Raw genomic sequence first — 24067 nt, forward strand, 5'->3', positions numbered from 1 at the left:
ATTTTGGTTGTTTGTAGATGTAATAAGATACAAGTTATAATCGAATATAATATTATTTTATGAGTAATACTGTCAATGATTTCCGTCGTAGATTGACTACCATGTATACTGGTTGTAAACATATTTATGTGATATATGTGATATTAAGTATTAGAAGTACTAACTCTAGTGTTCGTGGGTGTGCCAAATGCCGCGGCTGATCCGATCGATCGAACTTAGAAAATAAAAATATTTTATCATGTCCATTAGCATAATATACACAGATCGTGTATTATTATTCGATCATGATTTATGAGTACTAGCTGGTTTTGTGTTTTTATTAAATTTCGTCATTTGGTGGAAATTTCTCTTTGATAAATGCGAGTATTTATTATCTTTGCCCTTTGGTTTTCTTTTAAACGGACGGTTCGTGGTGATGTATGTTAACACATTAATACTACGATTTTTTCTCTTTATGTCACTCCCAATATTTATGAGGCAAATCGTTTTTATTTTTTTATTTTAACTGTTTCTTTATTTATAGTGTTATATGACCGAAGGCTAATGTTTTGACACAAGATTCATAATTTCCTATGAAAAAAATTAAAATAACAATAGCGATAAATCTTTTTGAATATTATATTATTATTATGGTAGGGTATTATTGTAAATTGTCTTTTTTTATGTTCAAATAATATTATATGAATACAATAGATTCGAAAAATAAATTAACGTTCGTTTTAAGTGTTTTAACATTGATATAATCAATTGAAGTTTACGTTTTTAAATTATTGTTGTTTTTTTTTATATCTTGGAATTCAGTCTTAAAATATACATTTTATATGATTTTCTACTGACTGTTACTGAAAACATTTTAAATTGTTTATGCAACAATGACATTGATGTTGGCATAGCACACTTAATAATCATAATTTATTATATTATAAACATATCAAAGAAATTGCTTTTAATTTTATTGTTTGCATTTTATTTATTTATTTTAATTTTATTTTAGCTACCCTTCGAGGTGTTTTGAGTATATCTTGTGAACAAAAAAAATATAGTTATAATAGTAATAATTATTATTATATGATTGTTTTAAACACACGAAAAAACAAAAACAATAATCGTGATGATGAAAACAGTCATAAATAATATTTACAATTAGAGGTATTTGCTTAACGAAATTTAAAACAAAAATGAACCAATTTAACAAAATATAATTTGAATTCATAATTATCGTCATTGTTTTGTTACGTACGTTATACTATATAGGTTTAAGAAGTTTAAGATAATAGAAATAATACAATATCATATTTTTTTCTTTTAGCAGATGATGAATCACCATCACCCACAGGACACAGGCATGCAGGGAATGAACTCGCACAACTCACACCATTCGCATCAATCGGCTTATCAACAGCCACTGTACTTGACCGGCCACGAACACGGCCTGGGCCTGAACGTTAGGTATGTGATTTTAAACCGATTAAACGACGGTTTCGATTGTTGTTGTTCTCTTCTTTTTTTTTTTAAATACATTTTTACAAACTTTAATGTCTATACGTTCTAGTACACTTAGTTTTATTGTGTAACTGTTCGTTACATTATACTGTACAATTAACAGCCACAGAAGACTTAATTATAATACACGACAACCGAGTTTTCCAATGTATAATTTAAATTTTCTTTTTGGTCCAGATTAGCACAGTATATTGTTAGTTTTTTTTTTTAATAACGTTCATCGATATAAATAAACACATTTAAAATGTCTTACGATTACGATACGAATCGTTTTCATCGATTTTCGTCTCACAATACAGGTATTTTACAATAGACGACTTTTTCAGACTATTGCGTATACTTAACACAGTAACACGCTTAACGTAGCTTCAAAGGCGTCTCGTGACCACTTAACCGGTCTGAATTATTAACGCAACACTAATCTCCGATGAAACATTTCAAGTGCGCGAATCCAACTCGTGTTTGGTATTTATTACAGGGACAGCGCAACACGTGTACAAATAATAATATATTTGATATTTAATTGTCATTGTTGCAATGATTTGGAGGCGGACGGCACGGTTCGGTTGAACACCGGCAAAATAACTTTTGTTGCCTTTACTATATTCATACATTAAACAAAAACACCGTTTGGTTAAACTGTTACACAAGTTTCTCTACTTTTATTTAATTTAGTTAAAATTTATTACGTCGACAGTTAATATTTAGTCATTATTTTTAACTCGTATTCAAACAAGAGTTACGCGATGAATATAGTACAAACAAATTACGTAACTCTGTGCCCGAGTTCAAGAAACATTATTAATTCAAAACATTCAAACACAAATAACACAGTGTTCGTTAATTGAATTCACCGCGACGTCATTTTAATATAGATGAATCTATAAGATATAATTTATTGAATGCAATTAAAACTTGATGTGTATAAATTTATGTATAATGTATTAATAGTACTAGTAATATACTCGTATTCATGATAGCCGTTTTGGTATTTAGTGAAATATTAATAAATTCTTGCTAATAATCAATTTAGTAATTAAAAACTGATCAATGAATAACGAGCGGTTCATTAATCAATATTATACTCGGATCGAGGATAGACGGAAGTAAAACTTTCTCTAGAATGTACTTTGAGTTTTCAGGTTAAATACGGACGATGATTTTATCCATAGATTAGAATTATGTTTGGACAGCGGCTTAAAATTAGAATTTCTAAAAAATTAATGATTTTTATCTAGAAAATAAATGTATTCTGTCGTGTAAATGCTCAGTTAATGTGGATTGTTATTTTGTAGTACACTTTAAATTATTTTTTATGTTAGCCATAAACATTAATTTAGTAGAAAATATGATGAAATTACAATAAATTTATCTAATTTTTGAGCTCTTGCCCAGAAAAAAAAATACCAAAAACAGGTTATATCTTGGTGATTACGTTTGGTTTTTTTTACTAATTTCTTGTATTTATTACAGTTCCAGTTACTCTCAACCAAGTTACACTCCGTTGAATAACACGAATACCACGAACGGTGCGCAGAACGGCATGATGTACCACCGACACCACCAAGCGTCTAATCAACAACAACAGCACCACCAAGCGACTAATCAACAACAGCAGCAACAGCAGCAGCAACAGCAACAGCAACAGCAACAACAACAGCAGCAGCAGCAGCAGCAGCAGCAGCAACAACAACAACAACAACAACAACAACAACAGCAGCAACACCATCATCAACAGCAACAGCACCCACCCACCCACATGCCACAACCCACCCATCTACCCGCCCACCACTACACCAACATGGGACCACCAGCCACCAGTCCACTGACCCCTTCGTTGGACATGCATCGACACTCCAATCCCACGCCAACGCCGGAAGGTATAAACACTACTAGCGACGACAGCGACGACAGTACACCGCATCAAACTATGGTAAGTCGTACCGTCTGGAGAACTGTCTCTTTGGTTGTAGGAGAAGTTAGGTTATGGAGACAGACGATTTTCGAAATAAATTATCACTGATTTTTCTCAAAGTTCTAAAACGCACCATCCAATACATCGACTTTCGATTGTGGTGAATTGCTTAATTTTTTCTCCCTCTCGCACCGTTCTCCTAACGCGATTCTGTAAAACGGCTACTGTGCTCTGTTCTCCTTGACCTCTGCATGTCATCGTATCTGACAGTGGCCAATTTTTTAAAGTAATTTATCACGATAAATCATCGGAAATGAAATCGTTAATAGTTACGTGTCATAACGTTCTCGGAACATTAAAAAAAAAAAAAAACTTTTTAAATATAAATCTAAATCTTAAAATGTTTTCGTGTGATTATATAGGTACCGTTCGAATATTTCAAGCTAATATTCTGTCTTTACATATGTGCCCCATAACGTTCTAATGATTCAAACCACCCAAACAGGCAATGCATATTTTATAGTTTTGTAATATTTCACGGCGATCGTAAGCGATTTTTTTTCAGTCGTGGTGAAGAGATTCATGGCTCGGATCTAGATAGCGTAATTTAACTTCCAATTGTTATTTTTTTTCCCGTTGTTGTTGCTGTTATTCGCAACTTCAATTTCCTGTTTATGTTTTTTGAGTGTTCAAAGTAATCCAATAATGTCATGTAAAGTGAAATAAAAATGGGTAGGTGTTTTCAAGCAAAATTCTAGGCAATTCCGTTTGAATAATGTATGCAATTTTATGCAAAGGGTAGGGTTTATATTGCCTCTAAAAAAATAAATATATACATATATTTCCTTCACGTCCATATTTCATACGGTATTTTCGGGTTAAAAATGTGTTATTATCGTACGATGCTCTCATACATATTTCATGGGACCTGGGTAATATAATATATGTATATATGTTTCTTAGTTAATATTTATCAAATAATTGAATGCTATTTGCATGGGCTTTAGTAAAATAATAATAATAATAATACAAAAGAAACAAATTACCTATTTAAAATGTGAGAAATATGAAATAAACAAACGCCGTTTTCTTTGACGTTATAAAAAGGGTGAATGTTAATATTATAATATTTAGTTAGCAGACAAAACGTGTATAGGTGTTTAGGTAAATAGGTAAATGTCTTAACAGAATTCTTTTCACCGTAATTTAAATACAAATTTCTTTTTTAGCTTGCAATCAAGAGGGAAAGGTTATCTCCAGAACCGTTGGATGGTTGCGGGATCATGAAAATGCAACAAAAGAAGCCGAAACCGACTAAAAAGAAAAAGAAAAGGGATCCTAATGAACCACAAAAGTGAGTACCTTAATTGTTGGCGGATTGGTTTTGTTCGCGCGGTCTTACTAAATTGGACGAAATATAACTGCGAAGACGAAAGGCGACGACGAATAACATTTGATCGCGTGTAATAATTATCGTCGGACAGTTTCCGGGGTTGTAGCAGTAGTGCAGCATGTACCGTACACGTTACATTATAATACTCTCAGCAAAATACACCCTCCTATTTGGCGTGTGTTTTTATCTGTAAACGAAAAGGGAGAGTTTTACAATGTTATGACTCGGATCAATACCCGGTGCAGTCTGTTGCTGTTCGGAAGTTTTCAAACCAAATTCCCTACACCCTTTTTATGCACCCCTCAATATGTGCCTATTCATGGTATTCGTTTTAGTCGGCTCTTCCGTGAAAATGCTATTTTGTCGTTGTCGTTACTGAGCCCTACAAAATTAGCTTCATCGGTTTCGAGAAAAACATTTTTCAAATGAGTATCGCCACTCGGCTTCGAATTATTGGGCGTCTTTAGTTTCATGTACGACTCGACGTTTATCGTTTTATTGCTTCTCGTTGCTTCTATATTTTAAAGGCGTCATTTATGTATTAAAAGATTTTTTTAAGATTAAAAAAAAGTTTAGGAATCACTGAAAGAAGCACTAATGTACGTGCGCGCGCGCGCGCGCGCAAGCATGTGTGTGTATTTACGTGTGTTTGTGTACGTGTACGTGTGTGTGCAATTGTATTTATTTTTAATGCTACGAAGTTTGTAGTTTGAACAGCTGCGCCATTATATACACACATTTTTAACAGTTTAAAAATAATATGTTTGACCTATCAAGGGTAAATCTTGGAAATAATTACTTTAATTACCAGTAATATGTTCATTTATTTTTCATGTTTCTTTTGTGCATTTAATTATTTAATAAATCATTCGATGGAGCGTAAACCGTATATCCTTGCTATGGCGCACAACACTTCATAATAATAATATGTTAATTACACTCTGGACGGACTGCGTTGATCGACGACGTAAATTTAAAGCTCTAAATCAAAACGGCTTTACGTTTTCATGAACGGATTAGGTTATTTAAAGAATTTCCGTTGCTCGTTCTAAAACCTAGTCTAGGTGACTTATTATTGTTATTGTTGGAATACGCCACTTATTCACTTGTTTTAATACCATCACACGATCGTAAAACCATAACGTATAGGTGCATTATAATTTAAACAGAAGAATAACCTTTTTACGGGAATGCAGAAAATGCGGCTTTACAACGACGCGTCACAAAACAATAATAATACAAATACAAATAGTGCAATAACGACAAGTAGCCGAGTGTATTAGCCTCAGGAGCCGAGTACGCTTTGTACCCAATGTTTACGTTGGTCCTTCTACGCGGATCTTTCTTAACTATATACATGCTCGAAACACATGTCCGGGACAGTGGGGTAGGAACGGAGAGGTCTTTTGTTGAGCTCTCATTAGGAATAATTTATGTTTCGTTTTTCTGTGCACGCCATTGTTGCTGGCAAACGGTCTCCGCGAAGAGCCTCGTGTCGTGCTATTATTTCCCTCCTCTTCTCGTTTGTGCACACACAAAACGACTCCGCGCGTACTCGTAATAACTTTATACCCCCCTCCCACCATAAAATAATAATAATAATTTGTAATAAAAATTTATAACAAAAAAATACAACATTTTATTAAACAAAATTCCTGGGCGATTGGGATTTGTGCGAACAACGGAATAAATTGTGTTTACACAATAATTGCAACAGCGTTAGGACGGTGTATTATAATAATGCAGCGATAGTTTATTTTATTGTATATTGTCTTGTACTCCCGGTGAAACGAAATCATGTGGTTATATATTATTAATGTTGCACACAAAAACGTACTTAATGGAAAATCAATAAAATTAGTTTTCGTGTCGTGAGCGTATAGCGACTTGTATACGGACATCATAGTTTATTCATATAATAAATTAATAATTAAATTGTTTTTCTTCTTTTCTATTATTACGTCTGAGAGAAATCATACATTTCTAAATAATTAAAAATCATATATTTTTCGCAATTTCCAAATGTTTTTCTCGTGATTTTACTAAATATATAAGACTATTACCCTTAAATTTAATTTAAAATCTAATTTTGAAATATATTTCTGAAAAATTCAACGTCCGCATAAATATTTTAATATTGAACAAAATAGCGCTTCACGCCCCTTGCAGGTTTTATGGGCTATAATCGTTTAAAGTTTGGTCTTGTGGAGAAGAGTGGTGGAAAAGTATATAATTTTATCTCCTTGCACATTTTAACTGCCTCTTTTAAATTTTAAATATAGTTATAGCTTTCGGTAACAAACTATTTTGTATAATATCGAATATTCATAAATCAATAGTTCCACTAAAGAACGTTTTTTGTCATTATCTACCATATAAATTAAGGGTTGTCGTCATATGAAAAAAAAAAATACAAAATATAAAACAAAAATGTATTATATTTTTTTTAATAATATAGGTCCTATACGCTCCAGAAAATATATAAAAATATTTATTTATAACATCAGATAACTTAAAATATTAAAAACGGGAAATGTTCCGATCAATAAAATAAGCACTTCAGAATACAGTTGTTAAAAATAAAAACGAAAGTCTCCCCCAGCAGAAAGCAATCACTAAAATGCTCCATTTTTTTAAATAATAATAAAAATAAAAAATGGTTTTAAGTTATTTCTATTTATTATATTTTTTTTTTCCAATTATAAATCCGATATCCCTCTGCAGCATGACTATTCGTCAATAAATTCTATCCCCCTTCCAATGTCGCATTTAATATTATCGGTCGTCAGTTTTTTTTTTTTTATTTTGGTTCAGTAACGGTATCGAACGGAGTCGTAAAATATCAATTTTGTCATAAGAAATCAATATCGTTTGTCGTTTTTAATTTCGAGAGTGCATTCGTACGCCACCCGCGCACGTAAAACGTCCGCGGCAAAGGTAATAATGATATTATAACAAATAGTCTTGGAAATGTCCGCCTTGCTCTGAGCACTACCCTAAGCGGGATGAGCATACGTCCCACCACTATACCGGCATAATATTATGATTATTGTTATAATTGTAATATATGGTAAAACTACTGCGTAAAACGTCAGCGGCCGACAGCGACAATAATTGATCATTAAAAACGGACATGGAATTGTTTTCGGAGAACAGTGGTTTTATATTCGTTTCGAGATTATAATCGAGAGAACCCGGCACTGCACGTGTACACCTACTCATATATATATATATATATATATATACTTAGGATATTATATACATGCGCAAGTGCACGTATACATATAGCAATAAGGACAATGATAGGTATATGGACGCGGTACCTCGCAGACCATCGGCGGGCTTATATTAATGTTATGCAATTCGAAAGTTAATCAAAATATTAAACAATACCTATATATAATATAGTACGGTTATAACAACGACAATATTATTATAATATACATATTATCCGCCGTATGCAATATTTGCGTACCTAAAGCCGAGTGTATTTGGCACGCGTTGCAACGTCGGAATATCGCGGTCACGGCGTCGGAGGAGAGATCCGCACTCCAGACGGTCCAACGGGATAGGTTACGGGATAGGTAGTATGTAGGCGATTTCGATTCGATAATATTACATCGTAATAACACAAATGCCGTGCTGCGTGTGTATAGCGACCCCGCCACCGTTTAAGCTCTATATAAAATGCAAATTGATGGTGCGCTCGCCTAGACCGAATATAAATCGCGTATACGTACAAGTGCACAACGTCGGCGGTTTCGCGGTAAATATTAAACGTTTGTGTGCGCCAATGTATGTGCACTACGGGTAGTGTATAGCGTGTGCGTGCGTATTGCATGTGCGTTTGTGCATGGCGCGCTGTGGTAATATTGTTAAATCGATGAGATGTAAGACCTTCTTCCTACCGCTCACCGGGGGAGTGGGAGAGTGCAACTCTCGGAAATGCCGAAAAAATCGCGGTCGTGTCAAGAGTGTAATGAGATAAGAAGAAATTAAATCGTTTAGATCGTTCAAGACCGCAGTCGAGACAGGAGGCCATCACATGTGTACCTAAACTATGTGCAAACGGCAGTCACGCACAGGCTAGTAGATTTCATTGATCTCTCGATATAACGATACAATCTATATATTATAATAATAATCAAATCTCGGTAAACCACACGTGTCATGTTGGATAAATATAACTGTGAGTTGAGGTCTCGGGCAATTATATAGTATTAATCATACGAAATATGCACTTAAAAGTTTGATATTTCATTTGTAAAGTCATGTATTGTCTAACACAACCAAAAGTCGAATTGTAAAAAAAAAAAAAAAACATGCAAATGCAACAAAGTTTGTGTGTATGTGTGTGTCTGCGTATCGACGATAAGACCTGCAAAGTCGTGATAATAATATTTTCATACTTCAAGTAGATACTGCGCTAACATCAATAAATTGTATTAAATTGCTTATTTTTGTTGTTGTTACTGTTGTTACCGTCGCTGTAATAACGGACGTCAAATAGTAATTCTTTCAGACAAGAGACAACACAGTGTACTCACGTAGGTATACGGTTGTAGAATGAACTATATTGTATACTATTTGTAGACGTAGTTGACGCGTTGTCTTACCGTAAGTTGCGGTAACTTTTTTAATTTGTTACGTAGTGCAGTTGTTCCGTTGGAAATCGTCAAGACATACATTATAATATATTATACTATAAAATAATTACACCTGAAGTGGAAACAGTTGATAATAATAGTAATATGATATTATTATTCCGACGAACTCTACTACTCGTGAATATTATTATTCGTGGAAACTTTCATCTCGCCGGGGTGCATAAAATATATTTTATTTTCGAAATGTGGTAATTTTCGTCAAAAACTTCAAAACCGTCCACGCGTTTTGCTCGTCCGTCCGCCACCACCGCGCTATTACGTTCTCATTCGTTATCCACCGACAAAAGTTTATTATACTTTATGTTCCGTCAGAGTATTGATCTTTGTTACGTTGGATTGGGGCAGGATGATGATTATGGGCTGGGTAGGGTTATTGCTAAAGTTATTTCAAGTGTATGTGTGTGTGGGTGTGTGTCTATGTACAGTTGTTCGACATTTAAACTTTTCGATGAAAAAATTTCGTGTCTACATCGTGCGGAATATGAATCGTTGTACGAACGAATAGACACAGAAGAAAATATAATTTTTGTACGTAAAGTTTTCGAATCTGTGAGTGCATTGTTGGTGTGTATGTACAGTTGTGTATTGTCCATCGAGCAAACGTTTTGTTTATAATATTATACATTAATATGAAGATACGATTGGAAAAATATATTATCTTTTTACGGTTAAGTTTCAGCGATGTGACTGTAATGTGAGAGGGATCGATTGCAGTCCTATGTTTACATCAGAAGTAGTCAAAAAATGGTCTTATTGTCACCAATGTCACCGCTGTTCATAGTAATGCGTACGCGAAGGACGGTGAATACAGAGCTCGTCTCTTCGTCGTACGTAATTTCCAGTCACGCGACCTCGCCTGCTGGACTACGGGACATACTAACGGGATTCTATATGGCAACCCGTTCCAAATAAGACCACTCGTTTAAATTTAATATTACGTTGTGTTGCTATTTTCGAACAGTGCCAGTAGTGTGGTTTGGAATCAATGGAAATAGGTAGAACGATAATAGCTAGTGTGGTGCATAAACAAAGTCTTATAAACAAACCGGAGCACTTTGTAAACCGCGGGGTATGTGACTCGGGAAAAGTCTGGTTCCGTATCCGCTTCATAATATTCAAAATCAATATCTGTAACGCTAATAATTCACGAAATGTAATAAACCATATAATATTTTATAATAACACGAAAACGTGATGAAAATAATCATTTGATTTTCGTTAACGTATATTGTACTATATAGATCAAAAGTCGTTGTATATGTCTGTACCTACTTTATACTGTGGACGGGTGATCACTTACACCACACACGCACACACACACATCTCTTTATATTATTAGATAAATATTTGTATGTACATTTATTTATAACACTGAATAATCGTATACGCAGTGAGATTGTGAAATATTATTAGTGGCGCCAATCTTATAAGCTGATCGTATAAACTTCCCCCACCAATGTTATTGGATCCTCCCCAAAAACATTCCTCATTGCTAAATAATGAAAAAAGGGAGTGTAATAATAAATAAAACTATATAACTAAATTATTTTGCTTATGTATTTCTTATACTTTGTAGTTTGTAGTAAAATATTATTATTATACAAATATAGATAAATCAACAGTATAAAATCCATTAAGTAAATTAATATATTATAAAGTTATATTATTATATAGATATATAAATAAAAAAAAAAAAAAATACAAACAAAAACAAGTTTAGACGTTGTTTGTAATTTAATTTATTAGTCATTTTTGTATAAAGAAAAAATATAAATATAAATAAAAAACAGAAATGATTTCATTGTAAACGTAAAGTATATTATATAAAAAAATCAAATAACATAATTAAAACATCACATAAATATAATCGAAAATAGTATAGTGCTTTAAATAAAAATTAAAAATAAAAATAAAATATGGTTTATTATTTTATAAAAAAATAAATGAAACAACTTTAATGTACATTATTAATTTAATGAACTAAATATCGAACAGTTAAATTAGTTTTATTATCTAAGTAATACAAACAAAATAAATTACGCAGAGTATTTTTAGTGGACATTATAGTCATTTTTATTGTTCAAATACATGCAATATAAACATCAATAGGATTTAGTGTGCCAGAACGTCCGGGTCTTAGTCATAAACTTCGGAACCCTAATAATTAAAAATGTATTTCAATTTTCAACCAATCTAGAGCCACCATTAGTTATTATACTTCAAGCTGAATATAAATTAAATAAATCAAACAATAATATTCGTCTCTTTTTATACGGGAGTTTAATCCTGTCAAGTTCAATAGTATAAAAATTTAATTAAAAAAAAATAAATAAAAAATTGATCATGTACCGCGATTGACTAACTGTAGAGAGCATAATAATTGAATCGGTCTCTTATTCTTGAAATAATTCTTGTCATAGAATACAATTAATCTGAACCGCAATGACGCCAAACACACAATATTTTTTATTATTTTTGTCATCTCGCAGTAAAGAAAAAAAAAATTGTCGAAGCCGCGTTGTTTTTTCCAATCGGTCTGACAATTGTGTCATATAATGCGTGGTATTGCGATATTTTGTAACTAGCATGATGCAATATAAAATATTGTCGTCATTATTATTATTGTAAAGATATTTTTCACCGGGATAAAGTATATTATATTAATAAATCATTTTATTTTTCCAGGCCGGTATCTGCATACGCGCTCTTTTTCCGGGACACTCAAGCGGCAATCAAAGGTAAAAATCCTAATGCTAGTTTCGGCGAAGTGTCCAAGATCGTAGCGTCCATGTGGGATTCGTTGGACGCAGATCACAAAAATGTGAGTATACCATAATAATTAATAACGCACTTCGTTTTATTGTAATGGCAACATACCAGTGGAATAATTATTAAACATTATTAAAATAATTAATACCTTCTGCAACGATGATTGGGTGACGCAGTATTATGAATACTTATAAGTGATGTCATATGAAAATGATATTTTACAACGAAACAGAAGTATATCAATTTAGAATAACGTTTGTTTCGTTGAATTGCTATAGTAAATGAAATATTGTTTCTGTGTGACTGACGGATTAAAGTCCTTTTTATTATCAATTCTTTCTCTTGTCAAGCTCGCTAGCTCGCAGACATTTTCTCTTATTATTTATATCGGCAAAGGGAAACATTTTAAAGAGAAGAAAAGCACCCTCCTCGTTTTTCCGTTGTTCTGTTTCGTTTTTCACAGCTACACAATCTATACGAATGAAAAATAGTAATCCATTTTTAGGAGTGCCCTCAGTCAGTTCGAACACATTAATAAAACCAAATACTGAAAAGAGAAAAACAGAAAGAGACGGGAAGACTGGGGCTGTGTGGCGGAGTAGAAGTGACGGTAGGGACGGACGGAGAAGTTATTTTCTTTCCATATAGAATAAATAATCTCGGAGCTGACGTTATGAAAATATAGGTTGAACGGGTAGTGTTGATGGTGTGGGTCGGTGGAGAAGTAATTTCTAAAGCTTTTTCACTTGTAAATTTGCACACTGAGGTATATTTGCGTACACACAGTACCTACGGGTAAAAAGGAAACGCCACTGAAAACATGTAAATAATAATAATAATAATAATATCAACGACTACGGGACGGTGGCGGGGAAAATACATTTTTGGCGAACTCGGGTAACTAGTCCTTTGGACACAAATCGAAATAACCTATTATTGCTTTATAGTTTATTTATAATAACAAATAATAATAAAAAAATAACAAAACAAATTTGTTGAATAGAAAACCCTAGACATGATTAATTGAACATCGATATATTGTGTAAGCGTAACAAATATAAATTACGTGTGTATAACGGAACTTAATGAAAAACGCTATTAATTTGACGTACGTCTTGTACACGGTGTATGTTTAAAACGTAACTCTGCGGTGATATATTAGCCTAAATATCACGTTGAAGCGTTGTACAACAAAGCTTTTCGAGAAATATTATTATAATAGTGTGTCTGAAACGAAAATACGTTATTAAAACGCGTCGTCATAAATAGTTTAAATTTGTCGGAGGAGAGCTTTTCGAAAATGCTAATATTAATTTCCCCGCCCCTCCCACCGACATTGTTTTGGACGTGTCCCGCCGATACTATGTTCATTGTTTCAAAAATACAATGTCTTATTTGACATCTCGGCGTATTCACTGCTGGCGGGTCGTTGCATTTCGTCATATTTTTCAGAGTAAACGTTCCGATCTCCGTGAAAATATTGGTTCGGGTCGTGTATGATATTAATTTCCTCGACTACAACAAACATAGACGTCTGTCAACAAAACCCGTCGTTGTAGCGTGTCACATCGCGGAATAAGTCCAACGGAAAACTTTAAATTTACCGGAAATCCGCGTCTCTATAGGAAAAGAGAAACAAACGTTATAATAACAGTTTGCACGCGCTCATAAAATATTACCAATCATTAGGGGCAAACGTTTTATTCGTTTTTCGTTCACAGAATTTCGAAAAAATGTATTTCCAAGCAGCATGGTTGTAGCTATATAACAATATAATATTATTTACGAGTTTAAACAGAAATAATACCATTAAAATATTATGTGTACCTACCTACCTACCTCTTAGTTTAAGTGACAAATATGCGCGACTAACGGTTTTCGATTTACAGACATAATAATAATATTCTAGGACAGTACAAGTATATTATGCAAAATATGGTAGTTACGGACAGTTGGTAAATTAAGCACACTGAGCTCGAATAATAAAAATAATATAACAAAATAAAATGTTTGAATTATTTTATGTGTATACATAATACATTATAATATTATAATGTTGTATTAAATGGGTTGTTAGGATATATAATACAGACAAAACAAAATGTTAATAACAGTAAAATGCTAAGTGCAGTACTTTCACAAATCTGCTGACCCGATTCTCATGATTCATAGGCCCATGTGTATATCATATATGTATTCTAAATGGATCGAGAGAAATCTACAAGACACTTCCGGAATAAATCAATTTCTGGTTCCTTATTGTTTTTTTTTTATTATACACACACACACACACACACACACACATATATATCGTTTTGACAATCACGATATTACGTAAAAAAAAGAAAAAAATTCAAAGAAATTCTAACTGTTACTTATTAGTTATTAATTTATTGTAGTAACAGTAATAATATTAATGTCGAAAAACATTATCGAATAGTGAGGTGGTCTTATATTTAGTCGAAACTGTTATCGTTAAATTCGACTTTACGATAAACTGTTAGAACGCGGAAAACAGACGTGTAGTAAAATCAACAAACCGCCGTTAATATTTTTAAATCATGTTGGAGCTAAATATGAGTTTATTATACAGTTTTATGTGAAATGCCCATAAAAAACTTTCTAAAACAAACTAATGACCGCAAACCCAATAGAACTATCAAAGTCATTTCCACAAGAAATTATAGCTACTGACTACAAATTGACATTTTTTCTGATCGCAATAAATCGTTATCAAGGTAAATCAAAACTCTCATCTGCGTGCTGTTAGCTCGTTGAAAATATGTCGTGTAGCAAATTAAGAATTATTGCGATTATTGGTTATTGAAATGTAATAATATTATATTATATAGACGGTAATGTGTTCCATTATCAAACGTTTTGAATCGATACTTTCCGAATGCCACCGTAAGGACCGTATACACAATCTACCGGAGGTCACGTGTAAAGGGTTTTATTACTCTGCTACAAGATGTGTTATTTCTGACGTGGTGCATTAGCGTTTGCAATAAATTATGTTTCACCGTTTACATTTTGATAGGAAATAAAAATATAAGAAAAATCAACAAAGTAAAAACGTAATAACGCTATACAACACGACCTTTGACCGTAATACAATGTTGACTGTAACTATTCATATAATTATAAGTATTTCTTAAATTTGTGTGTGATGTGATCGATTTCTCTCTAGGTTTAGGATCGTAACGAAATCGTACAATCACAAGAGAACATAATTATATATTGGGAGTTTGTGAATTTTGAGGAGTGGAGTAAATTTCAAATATCTTGACATGACATTTTGATGTGTACGAAAATTGAATTTATTGAAAAATGAACCATGTTTTTGAGGCACTGTAGGCGTGGAGAAAATGGGAATTCAATTTCGTCACTACCCTGAGCCGTACGCAATAATTTGGTTATTTTTAATGCAGATCCCCCTGGGAGCGCGACGTACAAATTTATAATAACTAAATGCAAACTTTGCTTTTGCTATGACAATAGAAAGAAAGGAGGTGAACTCATTGAATGGGACACGAATGGAGGTTGCTGCGTTTAAAAGCGATTTAAATCAATAATGTTTAAATTAGAAACTTTGCTCGACACCACCCTACTGAAGTCTGCGTTCCCGCCTTCGCTTTGCGTACCATTGCGGATTTTGCATTCATTTAGGCATCATCTGGCACACACCTCACATGTTGTACACGGGGGAATGGACTTTGTGCAAATCGCCTGTCTGAAATGTGATTATTAAGCAAGAAAAAGGGACCCATACAATAAGGCGAGAACGAATGTTTGTGACACATAAATGTGATTCCATTTACATAGGTGCGAATGTTCGACAACGATAAATAAAAACTAATTTTAATTTAATAAATTTTGAAAAACAAAACAAATTAATAAGTAAACATTATTCTTGGAAATGAAAATATTTGTGAACTTAAATTTTAAATATGTGTGATTAATTCACTTGTACTTTTATCGTGGGTATTTCTTTACCATAATAAATAATATTATTATGTTTTGTTATTTATAAATTGAATTTTTATTTATATTACTTTTCGATATACCTAAGCTGATATTCTTAACAAAATAAGTTGGTTAAAATAACTTTTGATTGTATAAAATTAATTGAATGCTCAGAAGATTAATGATATTTTTTCAGAAATATTTTACGTAACGGTAATTGACCTTTACGTTTGATTAGTAACTTTCCAATTTCCAAACAATAATTAAAAAATTATCTATTGAAAGGAATGTGAATGGCGTGTCGCAGAACATAAATGTACAAAATAATAATTATAATTTCTAACTACGCAAATTGTTGTCCATTCGGTAAAAAAAAAAAATTATCTAATTCATAGGTTAACGGTATAACTGTTTTATGACTTGAGGCTATTTATTTTCGCGTTTATGTCCGAACAACAACTTTTTAATAATAAAAAAAAAATATATAACGTTTACAATTATTACAGGTTTACAAGAAGAAAACGGAAGCTGCTAAGAAGGATTACTTGAAGGCCCTGGCTGCATACAGAGCGAGTCTCGTATCGAAGGTAATATTAAATTTTCAATATCATTAAGTCCTGTGTACAATGTAATATTGTAATATTGTTATTTCATTATGCACGGTGGATTCGTTTTATTTACAGTATTATGTTATACGCTATTCGATAACTTTTACAAACGGAAACTTTCACGAAAACTTTCTCGGGAAAATAGTATTCAAAATTATTAATAGTCGAGTTTTATCGTGTTCTTTTTATCGATCGTCGGGCACGGGGAAGTATATAGTATAGGAGGTGGCGATGGCGGTGATTCTCAAACAGGCGGAAAACTTAACGACCGTCGTCCTAGCCCGACAAAGAAGTTTGCAAAGTCTATCTAGGCTCTGGCGCGTGCGAGGGTACGGGATAAGAGGATTTATATTGTAAATTCATAAGAACGGGAGGCGAGCGGGGGGAGGGTAGACCAAATAACCATAAATAATAATACATAATAACTATATGATTTAAAACGCGTCCACGACTATGTATATTGTCTCTGTATAATATAAATATAATATAATATACATAAATTTTGTACTCGAGTCGTGCGCTGTGACTTATGACTATTATGTACCGACTCGTATACTTAAACACGCTGGTGACGTTTGCAGGGAGGTGAACCGGACTCGAGCATGTACGCTGGAGGGTACGTGGGCAGCTACGGCGGCGTGTACAACGGATACTCACCGCCGGCGGGCCTACCATCGCCACCCATGTCCGTGCCGTCGCCGCACTCGCAAGTCCACGGCCAAGTCAAGAAGTCCGCTATGATGATGGACAACCGGGTGCCGGTGATGAACAGCCACCCGCAAAACCATAACCAATCGGTAAGTGTTCATATGCAATCGGTAGCGCAGACGTTATAAATGTTCCCGCGATTAGAGTACGCGGAGTGTAGAGTTGGGGGGGGGGTCAACGTTATAGTATATGTTTTCGAGTTTACAATTTATTTTACAATTTTGCACACGATCCGCGAGTATACTCAAATACGCATTGATGCTGTACAATCAAATAAATGTTGTTGTTATTGTGTTCACGGATTCGGTCACACTTTATTATACACGAGGTATTGTGTTGGGTTGGTTAGGTCAGGTCAGGTCGGGTACGGAAGTGATTTGCAGTAAGTATATATAGTAAGATATTATTATCTGCAGTTATGAACATTTGATCACGATTCGTGACAAATCCCCGATTCAGTTATAATAATAAAATTATGATCATCGTCGGGAAAACATCCAATACGATATTAACTAATATTATATAGTTAGGACGAACCCATTAACATTAATATTTCACAGCGATTTTTTTCTAATATATCCGATTGTCGTGTGAAACGATACGTGATGTTGTATTACATTATAATACAATTGACATTCACGCGTCAATACTGTTTGCCTCTTGTGATTTAAATTTTAAACATCGGGTTGAAATATAAAATCATAGGAGGTCTATTCTGAAAATAACTTTACAAAAAACTCGTACGAATAATATTAAACTTTAAACAGATGTTATTGGTCACAATCCAAATTTAATAATTTTTAATGAGTTGGAAAACGGCAGTATGGGATTATTGAAAACTTCAAAGACCACTAAATTATTATAATTCTAGACAACGTCTCGTGATGCTTTTAAGTATATACGTAAATATAATTTGTTCATTTGTTGTATCATCGTGGTCGCATATAGTTGCATTATTAATATGTATATAGTTATAATGATTTCAACTTAATGGCACTCTTATAAGCGGATTCGTCTAACGAGAGGATCGCTATTAATAAATGAACATTAAACGTTGTCAGTACCTACATTATTCGTATGAACTAAATATATTATAATACACAAGCACTGCGATTTTCAAATAGTGAAAAAAATATGTTTAAACATATTAATGTATTATACACGGTCGTATTTGGTCTGTTTAATATATTATTATGACCGTTTGTTTAAATATTTTATTAAAAAGCGCAGCGTACAGTGCATTTTAAGTGATATTGACTATAGTAACGTTATGTTAAATATCCTGTTAAAGGCAATAATTTCCCTAAAAAAAAAAAAATCCAAACACTGAAGTCTAATAAAAAAAACACGTATACCTATGATAATAAATTACCGCGTATATCCATTTGCCTGGACTAGTTACAATAAATATACTTAGTAATTATTACCTACATAGCTATATGCGTTTTGGGTTGTGATAAAATTTGTGTTTTATGAGTTATAATTATAGTGGTATGGGCACTTTAAAAAGTTTAAATGTATATATTAAATGAAAAATAGATGTAATAAATAGTAATATTTACTGATTAAATTTCCATACCAACTATTGAGTAGGCATGAACACATTGGACATATATAATACACTATAATGTTAGTAGACATATTATTGTTTCAATTATAACGTGTTGTGTATTTTAAATGTTGAATTATATTTCAATAATTAATATGATAATTATTGTATGATATTGTTTAAAGAATCAAAACAAGGCTTTAGTTTTAGATAAAGGTTCAGTTGTCTAATCGTGTTTCCATTTTTAGTGTAATAAAATCACGTCGTTATTTTTATTCATTCAAACTTCAAACGTTTCAATAATAAATGACCCTCAGTATATACTAAATACTTATGTAAATAATACTAATATAATGATTGTATCCACAAAAAAAAAAAAATAATGTGTTCAGCGTCGAACAATTACACAGTATACTATCGTTGTTGTTATGCAGGGGTTGGGGTGAAATGTCCGAATTGTCACTCCGAGTGGTCGACGGCCATACGGCATGATTGCATCGTGTGCAGTGTGTCACAATCGAATTAGTTTATTTATTTATTTTGCTATTTTTCTTTACCATTTCCAGCAACAGACTGGTCTGATCGGCAGCCACAACCAAGTCGCACCCGGACTGAACCATTTGTCGCAGCATCCTCAGGGCGGACTTCCCCCGTCGCCGCAACAGTCACAACCCCCAACGCCACCGGCCAACGTTTCATCATACGTGAGTATTACACATATTATCTACATCTACTACCCGATTATATTTAAACACAATGTAAACCTTCGTTAGTGATGTGCAGTACCTATAATATTATCTTCGCGATTGTCAAAGGTATAGAGAGGATTTTTAATTTTCGTGACGGCGTCCGACTTTCGGGTCGAAAGATTGATTGCGACGACGATGTGTGTATGAGCGGGTGGGGGGAGGAGGAAAGTTATGTCTGCTGCACTGGTCGTAAATGATTATGGACAGGTGCGTACCCGTAGTCCAGTAACAAGTGAATTAACCAAATACCAACGACGATAATAATAACAATAATAACAAGTACAATAATTTGATGTTATTATGCGTGGAAAACGAATATGAGATATATATATATATATATGGCCATACGATTTATTAGGTATTTTATTACGCAATGAGTTGGCTCGTACATCACAGCGCGTTATGGGGACGTACGAGTGATTGATAATGATCAATGGCGGTCTCAACGGGGAATGTTATAATCTTTTCTCCGATAAGGGTACAATGAATAAGACCGTCCGAGATGACGTGTAAAAATATCAGGTTCGATGATTTATTGGATTAATGACGAGAATATTCAAGAGGAGCGTTTCCGTTCATTCGTATCACGATAAACATTGCAGCAACTTCCGATACGATCTAGCCCACCCGGACAATAAGTCACTTTTCTGCGAATCGCTAAAATACGATTTCGGCGTTAATAAGTGCTCAGATTTGCTTATACATCCTTTACCAAAGGAGTTTCGAAATGTTTATCAATGGCAAAACGTTCGTACAGTAATAATAATAATAATAATAATACAGGTTTTCCTTCGAATTTTGTAATGTTTTCCACTCGAACGCTTCGTCGTAGTCGCTTCTTATCTGCACACCCGTAATCGCCTCGCTGAACTGCGCCTCTCCTGATAACGTGACGTTTTTATAATGCGACGAACACATTTACGCTAAAATGATTAGTGGCGGAAAACGGTCGCTTTAAAATGCAAAATTTAGGGGAGTCTTTAGTGTCGGCCGAGCCTGATCTCATTTCGTATAGTATTAATGTTATACATTATTAAGATCTCGTGAAAAATGTCTCGCGTGCCAGACATTATAATAACGAATAGGCAGGCAATAGCAACGTTTAAAAATGTCGTTATACGTACGAGAAAAAAAATTAATGTAAAAACGTAAATTCGCGTTTGAACTATAATAGTAATATTTCATTGTTATAACGTTATGATGTACAGTTTTTGTTGTGCGGGGTCCGCGCGAGACGGTCGCCATACAACGATTTGTACGTAATATATTGATCTATATGTACGCAGATATAGTATTTTAATAAGTAGAGGGGAACCGGGCACAGTAATTGAATTCCCGTTTGTTTGTTGTCGGATAAAATCAATACGAATGTAATTATGTACACAATTTTCGTTTTTAATTTAAAGGCCACTCGTATAAATAAAATATTATATAATATGTACATACACATCGCCGCCGAGCATCGTCTGCGCTCCCCGTCTACTCTACAATGATAATAATGTACTATATAGAATGCGTGGCGTACGACAGTCGACAATAACGATTGTACATCAAATAGATTTTCGTTTATCTGCATATCTTAATAATTCGACCTGTAGCAAACGATACGGCTTCTCCACAGCTGTCCCGAGCATATATCCGTCATCGCTCTCCATTGTTAACGTTTATAATAATATAGTAGTGAAACGGTTTCTCCGCGGGTTTGAAAAGCGCGTAGGTATACGAAAGCTCTACGAATCGACAAACAGACGAACTATAATGATATATCATGAAACCGAAATCGATGCGAATCGCACCTCCCCCCGAACGCGGGATTTAGGTCCGATCACGTCGTCGACGAGCCTTTATATTTATATATATTTTATTTTTATTTTTTTTATCGTTTTCCAGTGGCCGTGGTGTTTCAACCCGACGCAAAACAGCCATTAGCCGGTGTCCCGCCGACACCAGCTCAGTAGCAGTCGGTCGACGTGTGCATACGAAACGAACGCGGCAACGACGACGTATGTCTCGCACCGGATGCCGGATGGGACGACGAGTATAATCGAGGTTACGAGTGTCGGCACCAATACTGCAAGTAAGTCCGAATCACTGTAGCGCAGTGGCGACAGGACGTGTGGCGGCGAACGCGCGTATAGGCACCCGTGACACTCGGGCGACGGTAAATTCCGTAACCGCGGCCGTTCGTTATGTTCGGTCTTCTCGTTGTGTACCTATGTTATGTTGTACAGCGAGTGTTTGACATTTTGAGATGCACTTTGCCGGTACGCCGTCAAAAAGTGCACGTTTCAAAAGCATCGGCGGTTGTCTTACCCGAGATGTCATTATTGCAACGATATCGCCTTATTTCATTCGATATCTACAATATCACGTTGTGATATGTAATCGAAGATAGACGTGGGGGTGTAAAAACTTTATATTTTTCAAACGTGTAAAACAGCCGATTTCCGGATATTCATAGATTTCCGTGATTGCCGTGCAATTTACCTGTTATTTCAGGTACCTACTTACGGTACATGGGTTCAGATAGTTCCGCTATGAGTTGCACTATCGGCGGTCGACTGCAAACGTCGGACAGAAAATAAGAAAATTGACGCGTTTGCATCACTAATGACAGTTATAAATTCGTGTCGTTGGATAATAATTTGACGATTAACGCCAAAAAATATTTGTTAAATATTAACTTGTCAACACACGATCATACTCTACGTACCACATTCATGTCTTTCTCGTCTTGTTCATACACCACTCCACACGGCCTCCACAATCGTCGGCGATCTTTTCGATTATAATACAATATTTTGTGACAATTTTCTAATAACTTTTCGTTTTGCAGGATTACGGTGAACGACTGGTGTTAGAGGTGCTTAAGAGGCCATAGACCAAACGCCCAAAGTCGATTATCCTCCTCGTCCTCTTCCGGAAAATAAGGAGACCTGAAGACCGCTACCTGTCCCATGTACATTATACAATTATTATTATATTAATTATATTGTATTATATTATTATTATTATTATTATTATTATTATTATTATTATTATTACTGATATTGTAATTATTATTACGTATGTAAATCCATGTGACTACGAGTATCTCATATTATAATGCTTGTGAATATTTATATTTATAAGAAAAAAATAATATGATAATTCATAATATTATATTTAACGTACTACGATATGATATTATTATTATTACATACATAAATATAATATACTGCAGTTTGTATATATTTATATATTTTTTTTCGTTGCAATAATATCATTGAATCATAATGAATGTAAATAAGAATGTCGTATTTAAGCAATAAATTTGCTCCTGTAAATGTAAGCAATGTCTCCTGCGACAATCCCAATGCTGTTTTTGTGCACATAATAAATATAAACATAATATTATTAATATTGTTAAAATGAACTACTATTTTTTAACGTTTAAACCGTTTTCTTTTTTTTTTTTTTTATGTTAAAAGCATTAAGTTTTTTTTATGTAAATAATATTTACAATTTTGTTTTGTATTATATATATAATATAATATATGACCTAAACCGTACAATCGATATGGCGAAGTTCACGTTAGTCTTGTCTTAAATATTATTATTTACCATAAAATCCTTGGTAACTAGTACCACGGTACATAAAGTATTTATGTCAATCGGACACCTGTAAATTGTCACGTGTTTAAGTTATAAAGTGTTATGATACCTACTAAAGGACATTTTAAATTTAAAAAAAATAATAGCTAGGTACTCATATCATTGTGAAATTATATTATTTTTTATTCAAGTATTAACATTATTGCCTAATATTTATTTTTGTTTTATTTTTATTTTATTATTTAGCCAAATTGAAAATTTTAAAGTTGTTATAATACTGAATATTTTTTCTCTTTTGTTTATTTTTTAAGTAGGTATGATTTTATACTTTGTACATAAATGATTAAGAACGCTCATGTTATCTGTTGTTTTTCAATCTGTTTATATAGTATATAAATAAAATGTAAACGATTAAAAATGAAAAATAAAAAATGTAATTAAATAGTAGAAAATAACTCCTAGTTTTGTAATTTAATTATTAGAATCAGTTGTAACTGATTCGTTATTGTTTTATTTTTTACAAACGATGGTCTCAATGACTAGATACTATTTAATATTTATTATTATTATAATATAATGATTACACTTGAGGTAATATATTAATTTATCTATGGAAATGTTGAATTATGTGTTAAATGAGTGCTTA

The 24067-nt window shown here is 33.4% G+C and overlaps 1 protein-coding gene across 1 annotated transcript in view; it reads left to right on the forward strand.

The window, feature by feature from the left end:
* Positions 1 to 23785, forward strand: part of LOC113557215 (thymocyte selection-associated high mobility group box protein TOX-like) — an 82373-nt gene extending 58588 nt beyond the window's left edge. The window contains exons 6-14 of the mRNA XM_026962647.1: positions 1310 to 1449; positions 2977 to 3436; positions 4648 to 4772; positions 12164 to 12299; positions 16720 to 16800; positions 17403 to 17618; positions 19645 to 19782; positions 21718 to 21904; positions 22664 to 23785. Coding sequence (XP_026818448.1) covers positions 1310 to 1449; positions 2977 to 3436; positions 4648 to 4772; positions 12164 to 12299; positions 16720 to 16800; positions 17403 to 17618; positions 19645 to 19782; positions 21718 to 21756 — 1335 coding nt within the window. The 3' untranslated portion in view covers positions 21757 to 21904; positions 22664 to 23785. The remainder of the gene's footprint in view (positions 1 to 1309; positions 1450 to 2976; positions 3437 to 4647; positions 4773 to 12163; positions 12300 to 16719; positions 16801 to 17402; positions 17619 to 19644; positions 19783 to 21717; positions 21905 to 22663) is intronic.
* Positions 23786 to 24067: the final 282 nt, after the last annotated feature.

This window comes from Rhopalosiphum maidis, chromosome 1 (genome assembly GCF_003676215.2).
Source record: "Rhopalosiphum maidis isolate BTI-1 chromosome 1, ASM367621v3, whole genome shotgun sequence".
Lineage (NCBI taxonomy): Eukaryota > Metazoa > Arthropoda > Insecta > Hemiptera > Aphididae > Rhopalosiphum > Rhopalosiphum maidis.